Source organism: Cyprinodon tularosa, unplaced genomic scaffold, assembly GCF_016077235.1.
Source record: "Cyprinodon tularosa strain WSP-4 unplaced genomic scaffold, ASM1607723v1 ctg168, whole genome shotgun sequence".
Lineage (NCBI taxonomy): Eukaryota > Metazoa > Chordata > Actinopteri > Cyprinodontiformes > Cyprinodontidae > Cyprinodon > Cyprinodon tularosa.
Window position 1 is genome coordinate 327,501 of NW_024038513.1, and position 12,865 is coordinate 340,365.

General features: G+C 41.8%; 1 protein-coding gene across 1 annotated transcript in view; it reads left to right on the forward strand.

Annotated features, from left to right (window-relative positions):
* The window catches only part of LOC119780916 (DENN domain-containing protein 4B-like), a 47,274-nt gene extending 35,397 nt beyond the window's left edge, over positions 1-11,877 (forward strand). Inside the window, exons 21-29 of the mRNA XM_038281163.1 lie at positions 1-88; positions 5,654-5,758; positions 5,825-6,000; positions 6,080-6,236; positions 6,311-6,550; positions 7,578-7,674; positions 7,744-7,909; positions 8,015-8,073; positions 10,649-11,877. The exon at positions 1-88 is cut by the window's left edge and continues 216 nt beyond it. Coding sequence (XP_038137091.1) covers positions 1-88; positions 5,654-5,758; positions 5,825-6,000; positions 6,080-6,236; positions 6,311-6,550; positions 7,578-7,674; positions 7,744-7,909; positions 8,015-8,073; positions 10,649-10,794 — 1,234 coding nt within the window. The 3' untranslated portion in view covers positions 10,795-11,877. The remainder of the gene's footprint in view (positions 89-5,653; positions 5,759-5,824; positions 6,001-6,079; positions 6,237-6,310; positions 6,551-7,577; positions 7,675-7,743; positions 7,910-8,014; positions 8,074-10,648) is intronic.
* The last annotated feature ends 988 nt before the right edge of the window (positions 11,878-12,865 follow it).

A 12,865-nucleotide genomic window follows, 5' to 3' on the forward strand; every position in this document is an offset into this window, starting at 1 on the left:
AGCGTCGGATCAGAGGCAGTCCAAGAAATCCCAAATGGCTGAATCTCTCCTGAGGGCAAAGGAGCGGCTGGTGAACGCCACCTCTGAGGTGACTGCAGGGTCATGTGATAGAAATCTGTCCTTGTCTGATGCAGGTTGGTGATCAGGGGTCCGTTTCATGAAGCAGGTTTACCGAAAACTTAAAAAACTGACTTTTCCGGTTCACAAGAGAGTTTATTCAATCTCTGTTTCTCCCCAGAGCTAACCTGGTCTGTATGGTGTTAAATTGCTGCCAAAAATTGACAGCAATTTTACACCATAAGCTGGTTAACACAATTAATTTACTTTATTTGACTGCTTCAAATATAACTGCTTACGAGAAATAATTCTGAGACACCAAGCTATCTGCTAGCTTCCGCTGGATATTAGCTGAAAATCAGATCCAGCAATTCAATTCAGTTTATTTATATAGCGCCAAATTCACAACACATGTCATCTCAAGGCACTTTACAGTTCAACCAGATCATACAGTCAAATTGATACAAAGTTTTCTATCTAAGGAAAACCAGTTGATTGCATTGACTCATTGACTCAAATATAATCCCACACTAAGCATGCTTGTAGCGACAGTGGAGAGGAAAAACTCCCTTTTAACAGGAAGAAACCTCCAGCAGAACCAGGCTCAGTGTGAGCGGCCATCTGCCGAGGCCGACTGGGGTTCAAGGAGACAGAAGCATAGATACAAAAAGCAGCTGTAAAAGGCGGCCCCGTCCAGGAAACACACAGCCAGGCAGACGAGCTCCGAGCCAGCTCCCATGCCAGAGGACGAAGAGAGCACATCCACTCAGTCACGGTCAGAGAAACAGGACCACACTGGAAAACAGGCCGATCTCCAACATCTATTAACAAGGGTGTTGATAGAAGCAGCACAGCTGATGTTTTTTTCCAGGATGACGTCACAGCCAAACAGGAACAGACGAGGCAAAGCTACTCTGAGGAAAAGCAGAGAGAGCAGAAGGTTAGAGATTGAACTAACAGATTCTGCAGAATAGGAGAACAGAGAGAGAATGAAGCAGAATGATGAAATGGGGGTCCCTATGTCCTCCAAAAGTCTAAGCCTATAGCAGCATAACTATAGAGATAGCTCAGGATAACCTGAGCCACCCTAACTTTTATCAAAAAGGAAAGTTTTAAGCCTAGCCTTAAAAGTAGACAGGGTGTCTGCCTCACGGACTAAAACTGGTAGTTGGTTCCACAGGAGAGGAGCCTGATAACTAAAAGATCTGCCTCCCATTCTACTTTTAGAAATTCTAGGAACCACTAGTAAACCTGCAGATTGAGAGCGAAGTGCTCTGTTAGGAACATAAGGAACAATCAGATCTCTGATATAAGATGGAGCTTGGCCAATTTATGCAATGTTCCTCAGATGAAAGAAGGAAATTCTAGAAACCTCTTTGATATGGGATTTAAATGACAGGTCCTGATCAAAAATAACACCAAGATTTTTTACTTTATTATCTGAAATCAGTTTAATCCCATCCAAATGAAGTGACTGGCTAATCAGTTTCTTTTTCAGAGACTCTGGTCCAAAGACTATAACTTCTGTTTTGTCTGCATTCAGAAGCAGAAAATTAAGAGTCATCCAGGTTTTTATGTCTTCAAGACATGCCTGTAATCTATGTAATGGGTTAGCTTCATCTGGATTTATAGACAGATATAGCTGGGTATCATCAGCATAACAGTGGAAATTAATCCCATGCTGTCTAATAATTCTACCAATTGGGAGCATGTATAAAGTAAAGAGAATTGGTCCTAGCACTGATCCCTGTGGTACAGAATAGAAACTCCCCCAGACTGAAAGAAACTCCCCCCAAACAGAGCGAGGGACAGTTGGGTAGAGGGGGCGTGTTTTTCTGCACGCGGTGCTGCATTCAAGGGCGCTCATATAACCATACACGCCTACGAAAACTGCTATGCGCTTTTTCCATTATTAAATGCGCGGTTGTGAGTAATAATTGCACTAGTGTGATTGCTTAATACGCTCGTCTGATTTTTGGCAGCAATTTAACACCATAGTCAGCAGCAGGTTTTCTTCAGTTAACTCGGAGCGTCCTTTGTTTTATTTCCTGATTTAAAGTTAAAAAAGTTAAAAAACTTTTTTAACTTTAAATCATGTTTTATTTCCTGATTTAGTCCGATTTTTGTTGTAGTTTCGTTCATATATATATATACCGTAAATTCCGGACTATAGAGCGCACCTGATTACAAGCCGCACGCTCTTATTTTAGAAAGAAAATCAGTTTTTTACTTTTAAAAGCCGCACCGGATTTTAAGCCGCAGGTTTCCCACATTGTATGAGATATTTACAAATAAAGATATTACACATGAGCATTTTTTAAATGTTTGATTTAATCCGTATGATAAAACAAACAAATACGGTACATATAACGAATCCTTTTTTTTCAAACTACCTGTAACACATTTAAATATACGTAAATGTCGGTAACACGCAGATAACGCTGCATATACCGGTACTTTTAATTGAACAAAGCACAGAACATGGCAGCCGACCAGGAAAAGTCATTCATCACTTTCTTCTTCCTCCTGCGGACTAAAACCCTCAAAGTCCTCTTCCTCGGTGTCTGAATGGAACAGCTTCAGGATGCCGTCACTGACTTCAGTCTCATCCTTGTCGCTCTCGCGGTCCTCTTCATCCTGCAGCAGCCCAGCCTTCCCAAACCCGCCGGTGATGCTGGATGTTTTCACACGGCTCCCCGCATTGAGAACCCAAATTTGCAAGTTAATTTATTTATAAAGGCTATTTTAATTATTGTGATCAATTTGCGCCGTCAATCCCGGCGCATGCGCGCTTCATTTGCAGTCTGGACGCTGAAACATCCTGCTTCTCTGACTGCAGCGCTGAGAGGGACTCCTGCGGGAGAACGGGGTTGGGATGGGGGAGGCGCCCCACGGCAGCAGCTGCAGCTGGAGGTCAAGAGTAGGAACGATACATGCTTTCACGTAAGAGTCTCCAAAAGCCGCCAGTGACACCGTAAAAAGTCGCCAGATTTGTCGCTAGTCGCTTTTTTGAAAAATAGTCGCTGGAGGGGTCTGAAAAGTTGCTAAATATAGCGACAAAGTCATTGAGTTTGCAACACTGCGCACCTGCGGCGCTGGCTCGCTCTGCCGTAATTTTTTTTTCTTCCCCCGTTTTCAGTCAAGTGATGGCGGCGGCGGATGACGCATTAATCGCGCGACACAACTAATCGATGATGAAATTTGTTGCCAACGCTTTTAAAAGTCGATTTTTATTGATTTTATCGATTCGTTGTTGCAGCCCTACCACTGACAGACATCAGCGAAAGATGCCCTTCGCATGCGGCGTACTCATCAATTTTATTGGTCTGTTTTTCGCGCCATGAAAAAAAACATATATTAGCCGCTCTGTATTATAGGCCGCAGTGTTCAAACAGCGGGAAAAAAGTAGCGGCTTATAGACCGGACTTTACGGTATATATCATTCACTAGGTCCATCACACACATTAGGTTTTAAAAACAGACATTGCGTGCCTGTTTTACGAGGATCTCATTAAAGCTACAGTGTGTAACTTTTAGCGACATCTAGCGGTCAGACTGCAGACCGCAGCAACATGAACATCTCCCCCCCACCGCTTCTCCCCCCAACAGTACGGCGAGCGTTACGGGACAAAATGTCTTCCACGACGTCCGCATCACCTACCTTCTCAAGTGATGAGGTTTGTTTACATAGATAATTTTACAGATAGTATTTCATTAGTCTGTGTAGGGTATAGATTTCATGTAGACTTAAGATAATAAATATACGCGTTATTTTTTCTACATCGTTGTGACGTTTTGGCGATCTCGCAATCGCTAGTTTTTTGGCTCTGTGCTGCCGTAGCGCAAAGATGTCTGCCTCCATGGCTGCGAGACCCGCTGCTATGTAATTATAAATAACGAATTCTAAGGCAACGCAAATATTAAGGTTAAGAGGCTGAGCTCGTAGATGATGATAAATAACATAGTTATGTATAATATATTACATTTCTGACTGTATATCCCTGTAATTATTACACACTGTAGCTTTAAATAATGATCTGTAAATATTTATAGGGAGAGGATTCTACAACTCAGTTGACAGGGCATGAGATTTAGTTGGTTTTGGTTTGCTTAAGATGAGCGAGATGCAGATGATTTTATTTTTATTTAGTTATATTTACAGTACATGAAGAACTACTAAAATTATTTTAAGATTACACATAAATGGATTAATTAATTCCATGAGGAAATGGAATTACGCTTATTTATTTATTTTATGTTTTTTATATTATAAATAAAAAAAAATAAAAATAAAAACATTAAATTAATTAAAAAAAATAAAAAATAAATAAATTAAAAAAATGAAGAAAAAAATAATAAAAAAAATAAATATAAATAAAAAAAAAAAAAATTGAATTAAGAATTTTTAAGGTTAGGATTAGGATTCACTCGATGATAACAACCTAATGAGCCTACAGGCACAATCCGAAGCCATTCTATGGGACTGATAGCCACTTATATCGGCCATTTGTCTGCAAACAGCCACTTTACTGAGTAAAAGAATCAACATGAGGAGGAACCCATGAGATGATCCACAGGTTCTATATATTAGAACCTTTTTATTCTTCATCCTCATCTGCTGCCCTAAGATTTCACCTAAATAGATATATTGATCTACTACCATTCAAGAAATAATCCTATATTTTCACTGTAACAACAGGCTACGGCAAGCCATTTTGATATTTACTAGTTTTACTGAAATGTATTCCTATTATCTGAAAAAGAAAATTTGTTTTTGCTTTGTCTAAATGAGAATTTCAAACAAAATGTCATTCTCCACATCTAGAATGAAGATTCTGGGTGTCCAGAAATTAATTTTAGATCTCTATATACCTAATATTAATGGTCAGCATTTGTATTATTTTAAAGATTTTTTTTTTCAGATATCATAAATACAATTTTAGTCAAGCTGATAAATCTCAGAACGGTCCATTAACATTTTTAAACATTTCTAGATATATAAAACTTAATTCTTATTAGTATAATTTTGTTATTTTTAGTTTCAAAAATTTAGTTTCTGCTGCAAAAATGTAATTTAGAAAATAAATTATTAGAGTTAGGTCTAGGAGCGTGATTTTGATCAGGAAGAATCTTATTTTAGTGATCTACAAATGGAACTACAGAGATAAATAAGAATAACAGAGTAAGATTATGTTGGTTACATCACCTGAAACGGTCGCACAATGACCTCCGACCCCTCCTTGGAAAGATCTGAGCCTCTAGTTTCCAATGATGTCGGCCAATAGGGGCGGGGCTAAAAATGAATCCCTGCTGATGCATTACTCCCGCAGAGTTTCAAATGTCAGGTGCAATTTTAAATCTCATTTTATTTGTTTACACAGCTATAAAACAAAAAGTATTTGTGAAAAAATAATTTTGAAACATGTTTTGCAAATTTTAAAGCCGCATTATAAAGGCGTGTGGATGAAACCCCATGTGACTGAGTTTTGGCCATTTCTATAAAGATAAACATGAGCAGGAGTCAGCTGGGCCCGGTACCGGGCCGGCCAGGTTTAAAGGGTTAAGGTCCAGAATGATTTGCGGTTTCTCTCCCCAGAGCTCGCTGTCTGTAGGAAGTGACCTGGACCTTACAGAGACGCCAACCTCTTCATATCCTCTGCGCAGGTCGTGGGACGCCAACCAGGAGGGGGCTGGGATGGAGGTAATGGTACGATCGGTGAGCGTGGTTCTCTTAGGTCACGGCCTCATGGTCCTGCTTTGTGTCCAGGTTCTGATGTCCAGCTGCTCGCTGTGCCGCAGCTGCAATTCGCTGGTTTACGACGAGGAGATCATGGCGGGCTGGACCTCTGATGACTCCAACCTGAACTCAGCCTGCCCGTTCTGCGGCGCCTCCTTCGTCCCGTTCCTGAACGCAGAATTCTGCGACCTGGGACCCGTCAGCAGGTACAGAAACAGGAGAACGAAAAGCTCGGTCTATTGCTCCAGATTCTGTAGCATTACCGGTTCTGCTGCTCTTTCTCAGTGCGGAGCGTTGTAACATGAACCTGGAGGACGAGGTGGAGAGTGCTGTGAGGCCCCCTGGTGGTCATGAGGGTTCTCTGCGACCTCACTGTAACGGACTGAGCGACGACTCCAGCTCTGAAACCAGCACCTACTCTGAGACCAGCAAGGCCACCACGGTAACATCTAACCCCCCCCATCGCCGTTCCTCTTTTGGTCCTCAGGCACTGACAGGCTCCTCCCCCTCCCTCAGGTGTCATCGGTGGGAGCGACTCCTCAGGTGACGGTGGCCTATCTGAGTCCTCTGGTTCTGAGAAAGGAGCTGGAGAGTCTGCTGGAGAACGAGGGCGAGTCGGTTCTGGCCCAGCCGCAGTTCCTGGACAGCCACTCCATCATCTTCTGGAATCTGTTCTGGTTCTTCCAGCGACTCGGCTTGCCCAGTAACCTTTTGGAGCTGGTGCGCAGCTCACCGCTGCTCAGCCAGTTCACACAGGTGACTCATGTCAACTTGTACATTTTCTGAATATATCTTTAGCAGTGAACTAAAATGTTAAAAATAGAAAGCTGGGCATGCAGGTGGTGCAGTGGTTAGCGTGTACGACTCATGTACGGAGGCCTTGATGTGGGCGACCCGGGTTCGAATCTGGCCTGTGGTCCTTTGCCGCATGTCCCTCCCCCTCTCTCATACCACCTTTCCTGTCAGCCTACTCTCAGAAAAACGAGCCACTAGTGCCATAAAACCTCAAAAATAAATAGAAAGCTGGCTCCCTGGTTTAATGCAGAGCTGCGCACTCTGACGCAAAATACTGGGAAACTGGAGAGAAAATCGCGCCCTACAGGAATCCTACCTATTCTGGAAAAATAGTTTACTGCTGTATAAGAGGACTCTTTAAAAAGCAAGAGCAGCAAACTTCTCCTCATTAATAGAGGAGAATAGGAATAATCCTTGATTTCTTTTTAATCCAGTTGCTGAACTCACCTAGAGCCATAGCTCTGTTGAACCGTCCATCCCACCTGCCTCTTAGCAGTGATGATTTTATGGGATTCTTTAGAAATAAGAATAATCTTATTAAAATAAGATCTTGTGTTCTCTTCGTCCTCTATGGTAGCTGGCTCGCAGCTCATCTGCCTGGCTTTGTGTTTCCTGGACGGGGCCGCCTTTTACAGTTGCCTTTTGTATCTATGCTTCTTTTTCTATGTCTGCTTCTGTCTCCTTGAACCCCAGTCGGCCTCAGCAGATGGCCGCTCACACTGAGCCTGGTTCTGCTGGAGGTTCCTTCCTGCTAAAAGGGAGTTTTTCCTCTCCACTGTCGCTACAAGCATGCTTAGTGTGAGGGATTGCTGAAGAGTCAATGAGTCGATGCAATCAGCTGGTTTTCCTTAGATAGAAAACTTTGAATCAATCTGACTGGATGATCTGGTTGAACTGGAAAGTGACCTGAGATGACATGATGTGAATTGGAGCTATGTAAATAAACTGAATTGAAATTGAATAGATGGCCTGATTTTATGTCTCCCAGTCAGAGAACTGTGCAGTGAGGGTCCGGCTCCTCTGGGACACCCTGAGCCCCGACACAGACCAGTGGCCTCCGCTCTATGTCCTCTGGAGGATCCACAGTAAGGACCAGAAATCTGCACCAGCCAGTTTAAAGTCCCTGCAGCAGCTTTAAGCTTTTCCTCCACCAGGTGGCGTCCAAATGAGAAGCTACAGCTGGAGGCGACACAACCACCCGTTCACCCTGTCCTTCCTGGAGGAGGTGCTTCGCTGGGTGGGCATGAACGAGGTGCACAAGGCCATCACGCTCTTCTTGGACACCCTGGAGAAACAGCCAGGGTCTCCACAGATCCAGAGGTGCGTCCCTGATCCAAGATGGATGCCGTTTGATAGAAATGTCATATTTCTCTCTGTGTGGTTGAGCGAAGGTGATGTTGGTGTTTTTTTTTTTTTCATCGACAGAAGTCTCTACAGAGAGTTCCTGTTTCTGACTATGGCAGCGATGGGGAAAGACCACATAGGTGAGACGTTACACACAGACTGTAAACACAACAGCAATACCTTTATTATCCAGCAGTGGAGGAATCTGGCAGGAACAGCAGCGAAAACAAGTAGACAGAAGATAAAAGAACCACAATAACAATACGGGGCAATAAAACTGCAATACGCAATATCCCACAGGGGTTGACGTTAATGTCACTTTGGGCAAGTGACTTTCACATTTCATTTGCCCAGAAACTATTTTTACTTGCCCAGTATAACGTTTGATAAATATAGTTCCTAATATTCATTTTTGTATATATATCAATGAAACATGTTTGTTTTTTAAAAGTTTTTTGCAATTCAGTATTTTTTAAGTTTCCAGGTTCCTGGTGTGTATCTGCATGCGTCAGATAATGAACTCCAGCCTACATTACCGTGTTAACATGCTTTTCAATCCTTCCTGCTCATTCTTTTCAAACTAAACTTTGCTTTAAACTGTTGTGTGCTTGGAAAAATATAAATTGTAATGTTTAAAATCTAAAAAAAACTTGACGGGTTAAAAACTTAAGATAAATCACAGACAGAAGTCAATGTCACAAATGAATAACTTTTATTTTAGAGTCACGGTATGTTTATACAAGATAATACTATTAATATAATGTGACTTTTCTAGAGAATCATTAAACATAGTTATTTTATTCAGGGTTTCCACAGTCTGACATCATTTCAGAATTCCCTGACTTTTAACGTACTTAGGATTAGTTTTCCCTGACAAAATAAATGCAGCCGTTTGTCGTTTTGGTAACTACATCAAAATTACCGCTAGGTGGACAAAAATTACGCCATCTGGCGGAAAATCACCCGGCTTTTTCAAATCACGCACCTTTTTCAAATCATACGGCTTTTTCAAATCACGCAGGTTTTTCAAATCATGCGACTTTTTCAAATCATGCGACTTTTTCAAATCATGCGACTTTTTCAAATCACACGACTTTTTCAAATCAAGCACCTTTTTCAAATCATGCGACTTTTTCAAATCATGCGACTTTTTCAAATCATGCGACTTTTTCAAATCACACGACTTTTTCAAATCAAGCACCTTTTTCAAATCATGCGACTTTTTCAAATCATGCGACTTTTTCAAATGACATGACTTTTTCAAATCATTCGACTTTTTCAAATCATGCGGCTTTTTTAAATCACGCGGCTTTTTCAAATCACGCGGCTTTTTCAAATCACGCAGCTTTTTCTAATCGCACAGGTTTTTCAAATCACGCAACTTTTTCAAATCACACGACTTTTTCATATCATGCGACTTTTTCAAATGACGCACCTTTTTCAAATCACGCAGCTTTTTCAAATCACGCAGGTTTTTCAAATCACGCAACTTTTTCAAATCACGCAGCTTTTTTAAATCACGCGGATTTTTCGGATCACGCAACTTTTTCAAATCACGCGGCTTTTTCAAATCACGCGACTTTTTCAAATCATGCGACTTTCAAATCACGCGGCTTTCAAATCACGCAACTTTTTCAAATCACGCAGCTTTTTCAAATCACGCAGCTTTTTCAAATCACGCAGCTTTTTCAAATCACGCAGGTTTTTCAAATCACGCAGCTTTTTCAAATCGCAACTTTTTCAAATCACGCAGCTTTTTCACATCGCAACTTTTTCAAATCACGCGGCTTTTTCAAATCACTTGACTTTTTCAAATCATGCGACTTTCAAATCACGCGGCTTTCAAATCACGCAACTTTTTCAAACCACGTAGCTTTTTCAAATCACGCAGCTTTTTCAAATCGCAACTTTTTTAAATCACGCGACTTTTTAAAATCACGCGGCTTTTTCAAATCACGCGACTTTTTCAAATCACACGGCTTTTTCAAATCACGCGACTTTTTCAAATCACGCGGCTTTTTCATATCATGTGAGGATGTGTACATAAGAACAAAAATGGCGCCTCTGGGTCGTTTTCATCGCTTCTGGGTCGTTTTCATCGAATGTTGGTGTTTTTAAAGTAATTTTGAGTGATAAATATATATTTTTTGCGATCATTGCACTTGCCCGGCGGGCAAATGCGATGAAATTTGTACTCTCTTGCCAATAAAAACTACTTGCCCCGGGAGATCGGGCGATGGTTAACATCAAGCCCTGTACCAGAAGCAGAGACTTTAGGGCATTTTCAATAACATTTAGTGTTATTAGCATAATTAGTCATTAGTTTATCTAATTATTAGCATTTGTACTCATTAGCATCTGCATTTATTAGCGTTTGTAGTTATTAGCATCTTTAGACTGTAATATCTGTAAGACACAAATTAAACAGATTAGAAATACTGAAAATAACTTAAAACATTTTTTTAAAGTTGATTTCATTCAGGGTCGGATATTTTTTTATTAAGTGATCTCAGAGAAATTACGCTTGCACAATTTTGCCAGGCAAAATGGGAAGGAGGGGAATTCAGATTCCAGGAGCTTCCTTGTTCCAGTTTTAAACCAGAGCCAATCAGATGTGTGATCCTGGGGCCGAGGCTCGTCATGGTCATCCCTGATCTCTGACTCGGCTTCTCTCTCCAGACGAAGCCTCTGAAATATTCCTGTCTTTGTTTGCAGTTGCTTTTGATAAGAAGTACAAGGCGGCGTACCTGCGCCTCGGCAGTTCTCTGGGTCGGGATGAGCTCCGCAGGAAGAAGGTTCAGCCTCCTGGTACCAAAGCCATCGACTGCAGAAGAAGCTTCCACCCGCCGCTGGAGTGCTGAGGGTTCCCTACCCTGGGAGAGGGGACAGTGGCAGACCCAACCCCGCAGCCTCCACCTGCTTCACCTCTCTGCTGCCTCCTGGTGGAGGCCAGAGTAACGTGCGCCTTCCTTTCATCCTCAGCAGGTCCAGAAGCGGTCGAAGAAATCGGATCGGAGTGTAAACCGATCTCGGATCGGTTCTACAGAGGATGGAAGACGTGTTTGCACGAGAGCAGGGATCAGCTGCATCCCGGATCTGAACTGGAGGTGCTGTCTTCCTGAACTGGAGTTCTAATGGGACGTTTGTTTTCCCTACAGGGAGACTTTAAGGACTTTATTGTCGAAACTCCTCAGAACCTGTTTGATAAGTGCGGAGTTTGTTTGGATCGGCTGCTACATTTTTTCCATGAATCTATATTTAGTGATGTTTCCTGTGAATTTTCTCCAGAGAGATTCTTCGGTCTCTAAACATCAACGCTTCCAGTCCTCCAGAGTTTTAGTTCCTGTCGTGGATGCAGTTTGAGCAGCTGATCACAGAACATCTGTAATTTCCTTTTGGGCTCCGTTCAGCTCAGATAGAACAGAACCGGATCGGCCGCCTGATAGGCTGCAGTGATACGCAGACTGAGAAGTGTTGTTCTCCTTCTCCATTAGAGCCAATCACTGGAAAATTCCCAAAAGAAAATGTAAAATATTGGAGCGATTGGTTGGTTGAATACAAGCCAGAACCCAGAAAAGGCTTTGAGTTTTTATTAACGAGTGAGGAAGAATAACATGCTGGTTCTGAACTCGCTTATCTGTTTATTTTTAACTTTAAGACCAGAACTTTGACTTCAGAACAAAAATGTATCCATAAATTATTCCTTGTTACTCCGGGTCGTCCGGATCCAAACCCGAGCTGCAGGCTGAGCATCGGATCGGTCTCATTCGACTTAGACTTTAGCTCCTGACCCGGTTCCTGTCGGGGAAGATCAGGTCTGGTTTCACTGGGGGTTAAAAATGGCTCCGGCTGTTAGGAATGAACGATATGATGGGGATGAGAAGTTCCAGATGATTCTGATTACTGAATGATTTCCCAGGAAGGATCCGGTTCTGCTTCAGCCGCCAGAATTCAGCGGAACATTTGATCAGGAGCATTTTCCAGGCTCTGCATCCTGGAAGTCATGTTCTGAGTATAAAATAAGAACAAAGATCACCAACTAGACCCGAGGTAGAAGCTGAAACACGGGGAGATCCTAAAGGACAACGAACGGATCTATCTGGTTCTGTCAGGCCCAATCTTGCCATCGGAACACCGACTCAGGATTCCCGACCCAAATACAGGAACCCTGCCCTGACTGTGTGAACTTCCTAAACCTGTTGTAAACTGTTTCTGGGTCGGTTCTGTTCACCAGCTCTGATTGATAAGCTGAAGGCCAGAAGCTCCCGGCTGCTCCGACACACAGATGTTTATTTAAGTTGGATGTTTGTCTAATTTATATCTGACTGTGAGTCACGTGGAACATTAGTTTTTGTTTTGTAAGAAAACATCAATAAAAGACGTCAAAGAACAAGAAGACTGATTCTGTTCATTCATTCATCTATTCATCCATTCATATGTTCACTCATTCATCTGTTCATTAATTTATCTGCTAATTCATTCATCTGCTCATCCAACAGCTGTTCATTAATTTATCTGTTCATTCATTCATCCCTTCATCCATCATCTATTCATTCATTCATCTATTTATCCATTCATATGTTTACTCATTCATCTGTTGATCCGTCATCTGTTCATTCATTCATCTGCTGGTTCAATCATCTGTTCATTCAATCATCCCTTCATCCATCATCTGTTCATCTATTCATCTGCTAATTCATTCATCTATTCATTCAATCATCCCTTCATCCATCATCTGTTCATCTATTCATCTGCTAATTCATTCATCTGTTCATTCAATCATCCCTTCATCCATCATCTGTTCATCTATTCATCTGCTAATTCATTCATCTGTTCATTCATTCTCATCTATTCATCCATTCATATGTTCACTCATTCATCTGTTGATCCATCATCTGTTCATCCATTCATCTGCTGGTTCATTCATCTGCT